The sequence below is a fragment of the Galeopterus variegatus genome, unplaced genomic scaffold (assembly GCF_000696425.1).
Source record: "Galeopterus variegatus unplaced genomic scaffold, G_variegatus-3.0.2 Scaffold143, whole genome shotgun sequence".
NCBI classification, from domain to species: Eukaryota; Metazoa; Chordata; class Mammalia; order Dermoptera; family Cynocephalidae; genus Galeopterus; species Galeopterus variegatus.
The window spans coordinates 979,972-992,686 of NW_007726254.1; the positions used below are offsets into that span (position 1 = coordinate 979,972).

The window sequence follows — 12,715 nt, forward strand, 5'->3', positions numbered from 1 at the left end:
CATGGGCTGGGTGGTCAGAGGGCATGGTTAGAAGTGGGGAGAAGGGAAACTAGGGTAAAGAGATTGAAGAGAATTTTGTTTTTTTTGTGTGTGTGTGTGTCCGGCAACGGATCGCAACCCTCAGTGTCGCACCCGTACCGGACCGGGACCGGCAACGGGATCGCAACCCTCGGTGCTGCACCCGCACCTCGCTCAGCCAGTGAGCGGGAACCGGTCTGTATGTGGGATCCGAACCCTCGGCCGGAGGGCTGCTGCGCTCCCAAGCGGCGCACTGTAGCAGTGCGCCACTGGGCCGGCCCTGAAGAGAACTTTGAATGTCAGGCTCTGACAATTAATCCTGAGGGCAATGGGCAGACATTGAAGGTTATCAAGCAGTGGAGTGGTAATTGTTAGATCTGGATTTTAGAAGGTAGTTCTGTGTGCAGTGTGGAGCCCAAGCAGGACAGGCAAGGCCGGAAGGTGGGGAGCCAGTAAAGAGGCTGTTGTAATGATCTAGTGACTGGTCTGGGATGGAGAAGAAAGTACATGTTTGAGAGAGTGGTAGATAATGGAATCAAGGAGACTTTGCAAGCAACAGATGTTGGGTAAGTGCTGATGAGCCATCCTGGAGCATGGGACAAGAGCTGAGGGCGGTTTGGACATGATCAGTGAGATAACAGTGGAGAAATCCAGGAGATAGCTCAATATAGGGGTCTGGAGCTCAGGACAGGCTTGGACTGGAAGGAAAGAGTTGGCATTCATCAGAATGTGGGTCGTGGTTATAAAAGTTGTCTAGAGAGAGTGTATAGAAAGAGAAAAACAATCAATTGAGGACTGAGAACAGAGCTGAGGCCTGAGAAGGAGTGGTGAGAGAGGTGGGAGGAGAACTAGGTGGGACCATGTTAGAGAAGGGGGCAGTGGTTCCACAGGGAGGGAGCGGTCAGCAGTGTGGGAACTTGCAGACGGCCAAATAAAGTGAGCACTGACAAGGGTCCCAAGGGCTCGGCAACAGGGAGGCCAGTGGTTACCTTTGGCAAGGGCTCTTCATTAGCGTGTGACTGGGACAGAAACCAGACCATAGGTGGGAAGAGAGGTTTCTTGGAATCCCCCTCTCCTCCCACCTGCCTCAGCCTTGCCACTTACCTCAGCAAGCCTTTGCCCTTAACAGGACCTGCAACCATGCTTGTTGCATCTTGTGGAGGGTCCAGGGCCAGGAAAATCAGGGGCAGACTGTGGGAAGGTAAGCAAAGGCGGCCAGGAGCATGCCAGAGGAAGTAGGGGTGCGAGAGGCTCTTTGAGCTCCTTGTTGATACACATGGACACTGACATCAAGCTGGCAGGCTTGTGTGAAGAAGGCCAAGTGCCAGCATCCGGTGCACATGTAGTTCACATGTGTTGGTCCCTTGTTATTATGACAAGGGCTCTCAGTTGCTCTCTCCTCCCTGCCTCCTGCCCTCTCCCCCTCCTCCATTACCTGGCCTCCTGAGCTGTGAGGACAGCAGCTGGATCCTGTCTCTCTTAACCCAGGGCAAAGTACTGTAACTCACTTATGACAAGACACTACAGCCCTATGAGGGCTGTTAAACCTTGGAACCTCGGAGGCAGGAGGGTGCCTCCTCCAAGAGGGAGGAAAGCAGGCACCATTCACATGCACTGATACATGCCCACATCTGTTTCTCTTTCTTATATTGAGATTATTATTGAGCACCTACTGCATACCAGGCACCGTGATGCTAAGTCCCTTATATGCAGCATCTTCCTGAATCCTCATAATGGCCCTGTGGGGTAGGCACTATTATTGTCCCTGTTTCACAGATGGGGAAACGGAGCCTCCATGAGAATAAGTCACTTGCCTCAATTCAAGATTAATCCAGTCCAATCTAATATCACAGTCCTGACTTTTAACTCTATGACCTTTAACTTTATGCTCCGTCTCTTAGCTTAGATATGGCAGGCTTTCCACAATGCTGGCTTGTTAACTCTCCCCCAACTGGGATAAGACCCTCACTTTCAGGCTTTGGGTTGTTCATGACCCAGTTTCTCCACCAGTAGAATGGGAGCAAAAACATTTGCTTCACAAATTTGCTGTGAGGATTAAAGGGAAGCAATGTGTGTAAAAGAACTTGTGAGATTTAAACTCATACAGGACATTGTGTTGTTATTTTTAGTTATTGGGCCTGTGCCAAGAAGTGGGGGATTTTTCAGTTAATAGGAAGCTCAGTGAGTCATCAGGGTGAAGGTTTTGCCAAAAAAGCTGGTGTGACCCTGGGCCCCATTTATTGTGGCAGGACAAGAGAAGTGGAGAACCATTCTGCAACCTCCAGGGGCATTGTCCTCGGAGCTGGCCTCCTGGCTGTTGGGGGAACTTTGATGGGTTGGCCCACATTCATTGACCAGGGAGGGGAGGGACAAGAGCCATCAGGGCCCTCAAAACCAGCTGTACACGTGAGCCATAGGACAAGGGTTGCAAACACATCCACGGAGGCCAAGAGAGGGTCAACTCAGGCTCGTAGGGACTTTGGCTAACTACAGAGTGCCAATCTGTGTAAGGGTATATACGTGGCTGCCGCTACTCCAGCTGACTGCTGCCATGGAGGGTTGAATACAGGCCAGCGTTGCCTGAGCTTCTCGTTTTTCAAGAGAAGCTGAAACTTCTGGTCTTCAAAACTAAGTTATCCAGGGCCGGCCCGGTGGTGCACTGGAGAGTGCGCCGCTTGAGAGTGCGGCAGTGCTCCCGCCGAGGGTTTGGATCCCATGTGGAGACCAGTTCCCGCTCACTGGTTGAGCGCGGTGCCGGCGCGACACCGAGGGTTGCGATCCTGTTACCCGTCAGTAAAAAAGACAAAAAAGAAAAAAAACAAAAAACAACGGCGCGACACTGAGGGTTGCGATCCTGTTACCCGTCAGTAAAAAAGACAAAAAAGAAAAAAAACAAAAAACAAAAAACTAAGTTATCCAAACAAAACATGAGTGCTGGATGGATTAGATGCATGGGCTCCCAGTTGGCAACGCTGACAGAGGAGATCATGTGCGGTTCATTCACTCATCCATTATTTGTAGCAAATGGTTTTTAAATGGGGAGAATCAAAATGGGAGACCCTCAGTCTTCAGACCTTCCATGTCTGCTCCAGTCCCTCCACCTCCTGGCTACCCTAGCCTGCCCGCCTGCCCTGGCTTCACTCCCCACCCCACCCCCTCTGTTCCTGTCCTCTCCTGCTGCATCCTATCCTGGACCCTCTGCCAGTCCATCTCTGGGCTTCCCTGCACCTAAAGAATGCAGTGTGTACTGTTCAACTGCCTTCCCTATTTGGGCTATTTCACATTTCGCAGACTTCACCGAAGCTGCTCTGTACTCCGCCTGTCTTGTTTGTTTGTTTATCAGCAAATGGCATGATCTCCTGCTTGGCAAAGAAAATCATGTGGTTGGCTTCCTGTATCCAGCTCTTCGCCCCATCCCTCTCACCACCACACCCATTACCTCCCTGTGCATCCACACATCTCCCCTTAGCTGGGGTTGGGTCCCTTCCTTCCCGAAGGACCCCTCCACCTCCACTTCTGTACCAATCCAGCTCTCCACCCTAATCAGGTTCTTTGCTCTGTCCTTTTCTCCTTTATCTTCGGGCTGTCACTCTCTCAGCCTATGAACTTATTAAAGTCTCTCCACTTAAAACAACACAAGATGAGGGGGCCGGCCCGGTGGTGCACTGCTACAGTGTGCCGCTTGGGAGCATGGTTGCGCTCCCGCCAAGGGTTCGGATCCCACGTACAGACCGGTTCCCGCTCACTGGCTGAGCGAGGTGCGGCCGCAACACCGAGGTTTGCGATCCCTATTTGGGCTATTTCACATTTCGCAGACTTCACCGAAGCTGCTCTGTACTCCGCCTGTCTTGTTTGTTTGTTTATCAGCAAATGGCATGATCTCCTGCTTGGCAAAGAAAATCATGTGGTTGGCTTCCTGTATCCAGCTCTTCACCCCATCCCTCTCACCACCACAGCCATTATCTCCCTGTGCATCCACACATCTCCCCTTAGCTGGGGTTGGGTCCCTTCCTTCCCGAAGGACCCCTCCACCTCCACTTCTGTACCAATCCAGCTCTCCATCCTAATCAGGTTCTTTGCTCTGTCCTTTTCTCCTTTATCTTCGGGCTGTCACTCTCTCAACCTATGAACTTATTAAAGTCTCTCCACTTAAAACAACACAAGATGAGGGGGCCGGCCCGGTGGTGCACTGCTACAGTGTGCCGCTTGGGAGCATGGTTGCGCTCCCGCCAAGGGTTCGGATCCCACGTACAGACCGGTTCCCGCTCACTGGCTGAGCGNAAAAAAAAAAAAAAAAAACACAAGATGAAAGATCCCTCCCTTCTCCCTGTAAGCCCCTTCATTTATCATGCTTTCTCTCCCTCCCTCCTCAGGCAAGTTCTCAAAGAGGTATCTACACTGGTATGTTTCAGCTCTTCCTCATCACCTACTCACCTCTCAATCTCTGGGACCTGGCTTCTGTCCCCACGGTCTGATGACACAGTGCACACCACATTACTAATGACCGCTGGGCCAAAGGGATGCTTTCTAGGCCTTCACACACTTGACCCAGAGGCTGCACGTGGCAGTGTGGACCACACCCTCCTTGGGAAACTGTTTCTCCCTGGTGTCTGTGGTACATTCTCTCTTTGTTCTTCTTCCACTTAAACACTTTCTCCAGCTGAGTTTCCTTCTTCCTTTCTTTCTTTCTTTTTTTGGCAGCTGGCTGGTACGGGGATCCATACCCTTGACCTTCATGTTCTAAAGCTACACTCTAACCGACTGAGCTAACCGGCCAGCTCCATCAGCTGAAGTTTCTAACGCCCACCCATGAGTGCTGATCTGTGGCTCTCGATTCAGCTCCTGGCTGCCTTCTCATCCTGCACCCTCTCCTGGGGGCTTCATCCACTGATGTATTCAACTGCAGCCCTCACTCCCACAATTCTCTAGGTTTTCTCTTTTACGAAGTCTAGTACAGAGCTGTCCAAGGGGAAATAAAATATGAGCCACGTATGTAATTTAAAGTTTTCTAGTGGCCTCATTAAAAAAGCAAAAAGCAACAGGTGAAATTAATTTTAATAATTTAATATTTTAATCATTAATTATTTAATAATTCAAATAATTTAACCCATATATCCAAAATACTAACATTTCAACATGTAGTCAATATAAAATTAATAAGATATTTGACATTCTCTTATTCCTTCTATGTCTTTGAAACCTGGTGTGTATTTTACACTTACAGCAGATCTCAATTTCAACTAGCCACATTTTAAGTGCATAATAGCCACATGTAGTTAGTGGCCACCATATTGGATGATACAGGTCTAGACCCTGATTTCCAGCAGCCTGGACATCTAGAGGTCTCTCAAAAACCACAGGTCCAAAACACATGGACTTTTCAAAAGCAGATGCCAGCTGAGCTTGGCCTACAAGGTATCAAATTTTCAGGATCTAGGATCAGGCATTCCAGGCAGAGGGAAGAGCATATGCAAAAACCACAGAAGCATGAGAGCAAGGCATGCAGGGAGCAGTGTGGCTGTATGGTTTGAGGCCATCTGGCACAGGTGACTGCCTGGATTCAATCCTAGCTCACCATGTACAGGCTGTGTGACCTTAGACAAGACAGTCAATTTCTCTAGGCTTTGGTGCGCCCATCTGTCAAATGGGGAGAATAATAGTACCTAACTCATAAGACTGGTGTAAGGGTTAAAGGAGGTGATAAATATAACCTGCTTATCAGTACTTGGCACATAGTAAGTGCTCAGTAAATTGGTTATTATTATTTAGTAGTAATACTATTACTGAATATAGAGAATACTGGGACAGATAGGAAACTGAGAGGCAGAAGGGATGAAATTATGTAGGTGGCCTACTGAATTATTAAATGGTAGCCTACTGAATTTGAACTTTATTCTGGAAATAGAAAGGAGCCAGTGAATGTTTAAACGAGGGGCAGACACGATTAGATTTTTGTGTTAGAAAGGTCACTCTGAAAAAACAAATTTAAAAAACCCAAGAAACAAAAGTCACTCTGCCTGCAGGGAGGAGGCAGGGAGGGTAAGATCTGGGGAGAATGTAAGCAGAACTGATTGGGTGATGGGGAGGAGAGAGGAACATTTGTGATACCTGAGGTTTTTTTTTTTTTTTCCATTTGTCTTTTTTCGTGTCCGGCAACGGATTGCAACCCTCAGTGTCGCGCCCGGACCGGACCGGGACCGGCAACGGGATCGCAACCCTCGGTGCTGCGCCCACACCTCGCTCAGCCAGTGAGCGGGAACCAGTCTGTATGTGGGATCCGAACCCTCGGCGGGAGCGCCGCCATGCTCCCAAGCGGTGCACTGTAGCAGTGCGCCACCGGGCCGGCCCATACCTGAGGTTTTGGCTTGGCCAACTGGAATGGGAAATAGCGTAAGGAGTAAGTTTCCTTTCTCTTTTTCCCCACCTTGCCTTTGTCAGCCTAGGGAGCAGGTTTTCTGAGAGATGAACTTTCAGCATAGAGCATGAGATGCCTGAGGAACACCAAAGAAAGTTCCAGTAGGTATTTAGAAATAGGAATCTTGTTCCCACATGGAGATTATGGGAATTTTAGTGCATTAGGCATACCTGACCTGATAAGAAGACCCAGGAAGAGTGACAGGGAGGGGTGAGACGTGAAAGGGACCAGAGATGAAGGCTGGAATCATTTGTGTTCATGAGGCAGATGATAGAAAAAGAATGTGGGAAGGAACCTAGAGAGGAGAGGCAAGTGAGATAAGAGGAAAACCAGGAGAGAGAGATGTTATAAAGGCCAAAGAGGACTTTCCAGGAGCATGGAGTGGTCGAGAGTGCCACAGTGAGCAAAGTCAAGTAAGACAATGTCTGGAGGGATCTTTGGGAAATGAGGAGGTTGCTGGAGCCCTTAGAGAGAGCTTTGGTGTCTGTGACATGTGGAAGCAGAAGCCAGATTGCTCTGTGTGTGTGTGTGTGTGTGTGTGTGTGTGTGCGCGCGCGCGTGCAAGGGAAGGAATAAAGTTTCTTTCCTGAAGCCTGACTAAACAGGGAGGGGGCATCGAGGAGTCCACAGATAGAGAGGGAGGCTGGGCTGAGGTGAGAAGGTTTGTTAGGAAGGAAGAGATTCTAGTTCTGGAGAGCCAGGCAAGGGGGACGTGGAAGGTACAGGCAAGAGGAAGACCTCTGGAGAGGGAGAGGATGGGCACAGGAACCAGAGCTGACGGGGAAGGTGGATATAGACTGAGGTTGAGTGAGGCCTACCTTCAGGCCTCTAGTCTCTCTGTGAAGGTGGAGTGTCACCTCAGGAGATGGGCAAGAGTAAGAAGTTTGGGAATGATGTCTGAGGGCAACGGAAATGAAGCTGAGGGCAAAAGAGTTAGAACCCCACTGGCTTCCTGGGCTGGTGGTGGGTGATTAGGAGGCAGGAAGGGGCTCCTGGCAGAGTCCAGGCATGGAGTTTGGAGATTTCTTGAAGAAACTTCCTTAAGCGGGCCGAGCCCGTGGTGCACGCTCCCGCCACGGGTTCGGATCCTACATAGGAATGGCCGGTGCACTCACTGGCTGAGCGTGGTGCTGACAACACCAAGCCAAGGGTTGAGATCCCCTTACCGGTCACGAAAAAGACACACACACACAAAAAAAGAAACTTCCTTCAGGATAGTCTGAAGTGTGAGATGCTCCGAGAGGTGCAATCCACACTGGCCATCCCCTCCTCACAGCCCTGCCGTCCTTCTGTACTTCAGGTGAGCTTTGGGTCGAGGTGCCCCAATGTGTGTTGTAGGAGCCTCAGACTCTGCCACACTACCCAGCTCTCACTGGCTCAGGTCTGAGAGGTCTTGATAGGGGCAAGGGAGTCATGAGGACAGAAGGCTCTTGAGGAAGAGGGTATGGCAGGTCTTTAAGGGAAATGCAGGGAGGCGAGTATAGGTCGTGAGGACAGAAGGCTCTTGAGGAAGAGGGTATGGCAGGTCTTTAAGGGAAATGCAGGGAGGCCCAGAGCGTGGGGTGAGAGAGAGAACTGAGCTCTGAGCCTTCCTCTGAAGGTGGGGCTTGTGGGCAGGCAACCTCCTCACAGGCCCTCCCCTCGCAGGTGTTTGGCCTCGGTTCTGTGGCTCATATGGTTCTAGGAGAGAATAAATTCGGGAGCTTCCTCGGTGTCAACTTGGGTTTTGGCTTTGGAGTCACCATGGGAGTGCATGTGGCAGGCAACATCTCTGGTGAGTGAACCCAGGCCCTGCCTGACCGGGCAGTGCCAGGTGTCCTCAGCAGGCTCTTTCCTGCTCACCTCTAGCCAGCCTCTTCTTGACATGGCTGGTGCCTCACCCTTACTGGCCACCTGGAGGGAGGAGAACACCTCTGAACCCCTTGTCTCTGACTGTGTCTGCCCCAGACTCTTCAAGGGCCCTCTTGACACACCATTTTTACTAGCTGGGTCATCTTAGGCAAGTGATTTACCTTCTCTGTCCTTCACTGTCCTTAATATTGAAATGGAGATAATGGTCTCTGCCTCCTGGGGTTGGTGCAAGGTTAAATGAGAAAGCTCTTGTCACAGAGAATGCACTCTGTAAACACTAGCCATTATTGTTTATTACTGTTGTTACTCTCAATATTATTAATTACTGTTTGTTTCTGCTCTCACTCCCCTGACACACCTGCTGCCTCCCCGTAGGGGCCCACATGAATGCGGCCATAACTTTCACCAGCTGTGCATTAGGCCGCACGCCCTGGAAGAAATTTCCTGTGTATGTGCTGGCTCAGTTCCTGGGCTCCTTCATGGCTGCTGCCACCATCTACTGTCTCTTCCACAGTAAGTATTCTACCCTGGGTTGTCTGCCTCTGGCCTCAGGCTCCTCCTCTGAAATATGAGCAGATCAGATCTCAGTGTCCTGGTCTGTAAGTGTCTGGAAGAAAAAGCCTTGGAGGTGGCTCCCAATGCTCCACCCTACAGCCTCATTTCTGGGACACCAGTGGGGTTTAGCTGGGGGCAGGTTCACACTCAATCTGTATCTCTACAGAGGCCATTTTCCACTTCTCGAATGGACAGCTGACAGTGACTGGTCCTACAGCCACCGCTGGCATTTTCGCCACCTATCTTCCTGACTATATGACGTTGTGGCAGGGCTTCCTGGATGAGGTCAGTGGTTCAGGGATGGTGCCCCTCTCCAAACCCTTCATCTCTTAGGAAGGAGCCAGCAGGGAGCCCCTCACAATAGAGAGGATAAGAACTCTGGATGGGGACTGTACAAGACATGTCTCTGCCAGTGGGTTTGGATTTGGGGCACTGCTGAAGCCCTGTGGCTTGGCTAGGGGCCCTGGATGGGCTGTCGTGGTGTCTGTTCCCCAGATGTTATTGACGGGGATACTCCAGCTGTGTATCTTTGCCATCACGGACAAGGAGAACAACCCAGCACTGCAAGGGATGCAGGCCTTGGTGATTGGCATCCTTGTGGTCATCATTGGGGTGTCCCTAGGCATGAACTCAGGATATGCTGTTAACCCATCCCGGGACCTGCCTCCCCGCTTCTTCACCTTCATTGCCGGATGGGGCAAACAGGTCTTCAGGTATTGCCCCTGCCCAGACCCCACTCCTGCAAGTTTTTGGTGGGTCTCCTTCACACGGAGGGGTGGGGGTGCAATGTGATTAGCAGCACAGGGAAGTCCTGTAGATGGATGGGGCAAACAGGTCTTCAGGTATTGCCCCTGCCCAGACCCCACTCCTGCAAGGTTTTGGTGAGTCTCCTTCACACGGAGGGGTGGGGGTGCAATGTGATTAGCAGCACAGGGAAGTCCTGTAGAGCTCCAGGCCTGGGGAGCAGGAGTGGGTTCCGATGTTTCCCCAGACCAGCAGACTGATCCTCAACCCTGTCCCTGAATCAGGCTCAGACTGACCGGGGCACCAGGCTGGGGGTATCTCCTGGGGCAGGATGGTAGTGACTCTTCTGCTCACCCTGTCTTGGTCCAAGGTGGATGTGGGTGCTGCTCTGGGCTTTGGACTCTCAGTAGGCCTCCACCTCTTTCCTGCAGGGCCGGGGAGAACTGGTGGTGGGTGCCAGTGGTGGCGCCCCTCCTGGGTGCCTACATAGGTGGCATCGTCTACCTGGTCTTCATTGGTTCCAATATCCCACGGAAGCCCCAGAGACTGACAAACCCGGTGGTGCATGAAACCCACAGGATAACTGTATTACCCAAGACCGGTCCTCAACCATCCATGAGCCATCCCATCACCCCCGTCTCTGTTACCCTTGACATCAGAACTTCAGTCCAGCCTGTCCCACCCTTAAATGACTCCATAGCCCTAGAGCACTTCTAAGAAGAGATTCTTTGTGACCCCATTCTACCCCAATAAAGAAAAGCTTGTCCCACAGCAGCATCCTTGCCTCTTGTGATGGGCTTCCCTCTTGGGTTCTTCCAGGAGCCCCAGGGTATACCTTAGCCCAAGGTTGGAGCACACAGCTGAGAAGACTCAACTCATTCGAGCCCTGGGAGCTGGGGTACCCCTGGGGGAGAATGGGGAAGAACCAACCTGCAGCCTCAGAAGGAACAGGGGGAGATGAAAGGATGCCAGATGCAAAACGGTGGACTTTCAGGCATGGGGAGGAATAGGGTAGTTTGGGGAAAAGGAGCAGAGCTAGCTGGTAGGGTCCAGCTTTGGGGATACCTTAAGGGTGCCCTGAGATGAGACTCTAGACTCTCCCCTGGTTCTTCCTTTCCCTCAGTTCTGGCCAGTTCTTGGACCAGACAAGGCAAGGCCCAAGAGTGTAGATCAGAATTTCTCCACCTTCTTTTCATTAGTGCCCTCCTCAGCAGCCTTTTATACATTTTTTTCTTAATCACATATTTTAGTAGCACAGATATACTATCTATGTATTGTATGCACATCTGTGCTTTATACATTAAAAAAGTAAGATTTTTTTTTTCACCACCCCTTCCAAGAATCAATTTTCATTCCCTTGAGGATGCTTCATATAGATTAAAAGCAGGTAAAGGGTTTGCCCCCTCTTCCTTCTTCCTGGTGCCAGAGCTCTCCCACATGAAGGAATTCCGGAGTTGAAAAGGAAGATACAAAGAGGGAAATCCTTACAAAAGGTGAAGAGATCAGAAAAGGCCTCACGGGGCTCAAGAGGAACAGGGCAGAGGTTGCGGGGATGGGGTGGGGGAGCAGGATCCGCTGACCAGGGGCCAGGTAGGAATCATCCTGCTTCTGGGACCCAGAAGGCAGCACCACCCATGATGCCTCATCGCTCATGCATTTAGCCTTTCAACAATTATTGAGCACCTACTGTGTGCAGGCCCTGCCTGGGCATTGGGGATGCACCGTGGATGAGGCTGGGTCTGCCTTTGAGGAATGCAGTCTAATGGGGAATGGGTGATTATGAGGAAGGAGCTCAGTGGTGAAGGATGGGATGCTTGGAGTCTGTAGAGCTCAGAGTGGGGCTCACAGCCAGAGGAAGGGAAAAGAGCAGAGTGGGGATTAGGGGGTGTCCTTTTTGGGGATGGGAGTGAGCTGCACTTCACAGTTTGAGGGGACGGGGCAGAGCAGGCTGGGCTTCCTTCTGGAGGTGAGGGACATGGTGAGATGAGTTTTAGAAAGCCCACATGAACTACAGTATACAGGATGCTGGAAACAGGGGAGATGGGCCTACAGAGTGTGGTGAGAGACAGTGATCCAGGAGGAGCAGCCAGGCACCTAGTGGGTCAGCACTGTGGGTGTGGCAAGGAGAGGCAGGATGTGATGAATATCTTGGAGGGACAAGAGGCAGGACTTGGGCTTGGTTTGGATGAAGGAGTGGGTGAGGGAGAGGGAGCAGTCAGGGATGACATCTAGTTCCTGGCTTGGGTCTGGGGGTTTGGACATGTCACCACTGAGAGTGGAGCATGAATGAGGAACTGGGTGGGAGAGGAAGATGATAGGTTGTGTCCCGGACATGTTCAGTGTGAGCTGCTTATGGGATGTGAAGGGTGAGAGGTGGGCAAGTAAATTAACCTCTCCGGGCCTTGGTCTTCTAATTTGTGAAATAGGGATAAGAATATTATCTACCATTTTTGTTGCTGTGAATATTAAATGCACTAAAATGTTAAATGCTGAGAATAGTGCCTGGTACAGAGTAAGTGCTCACTAAGCACTTGGGGGTATGCCTTTTATATGGTCTGGAGCTCAGAAGGGAGCTGAAGACAGAGTTTTGGGAAGTCGTAGGTTTGTGGGTAGCTGGGCTGTGGAACGGTGAGAGGAGGAGGAGGTTCAGGGAGCAGGATGCAAGGTACGGGTGCTCAGGAGACATCAGAAACAACCCAAATGTCCACTAACAGGAGAGCAGACACATACACTACTATACAATCACACATGATAACATGATACAACAGTGAAAATTAAGGTACAACAGGAACCTGCAACAATACTGAAAAATTTTGGAGGTAAAAAATGCAATACAGTAGACTATATACAGTATGACACCAGTTTTACAGCAGAAAAACAAGCAAAAAGTAATATATTCTTTGGGCATAAATATATGTATGTAATAAAACTTTTTTTTTTAAAAGGATGATCCCTTTACGGAGACAGGGATGGGTAGGAGCGCAGTGGTAGGTGTAAAACTATTAATAGTTTCCTAGTTCCGGGGTTGGGGTGAACTTACGGGTTTGTTATATGGCTGTGCTTGATAACATATATGATGTATGTCTGATGGCCCATGTGGGCAGGAGCTGAGCCAGGGGAACCAGCACTGGG

General features: G+C 50.5%; 1 protein-coding gene across 1 annotated transcript in view; it reads left to right on the top strand.

The window, feature by feature from the left end:
• AQP7 (aquaporin 7) overlaps positions 1-10,354 on the top strand; it is an 11,852-nt gene extending 1,498 nt beyond the window's left edge. Inside the window, exons 2-6 of the mRNA XM_008590979.1 lie at positions 8,081-8,207; positions 8,660-8,797; positions 9,006-9,124; positions 9,335-9,552; positions 10,015-10,354. Of these exons, the coding sequence (XP_008589201.1) occupies positions 8,081-8,207; positions 8,660-8,797; positions 9,006-9,124; positions 9,335-9,552; positions 10,015-10,300 (888 nt within the window). The 3' untranslated portion in view covers positions 10,301-10,354. The remainder of the gene's footprint in view (positions 1-8,080; positions 8,208-8,659; positions 8,798-9,005; positions 9,125-9,334; positions 9,553-10,014) is intronic.
• Positions 10,355-12,715: the final 2,361 nt, after the last annotated feature.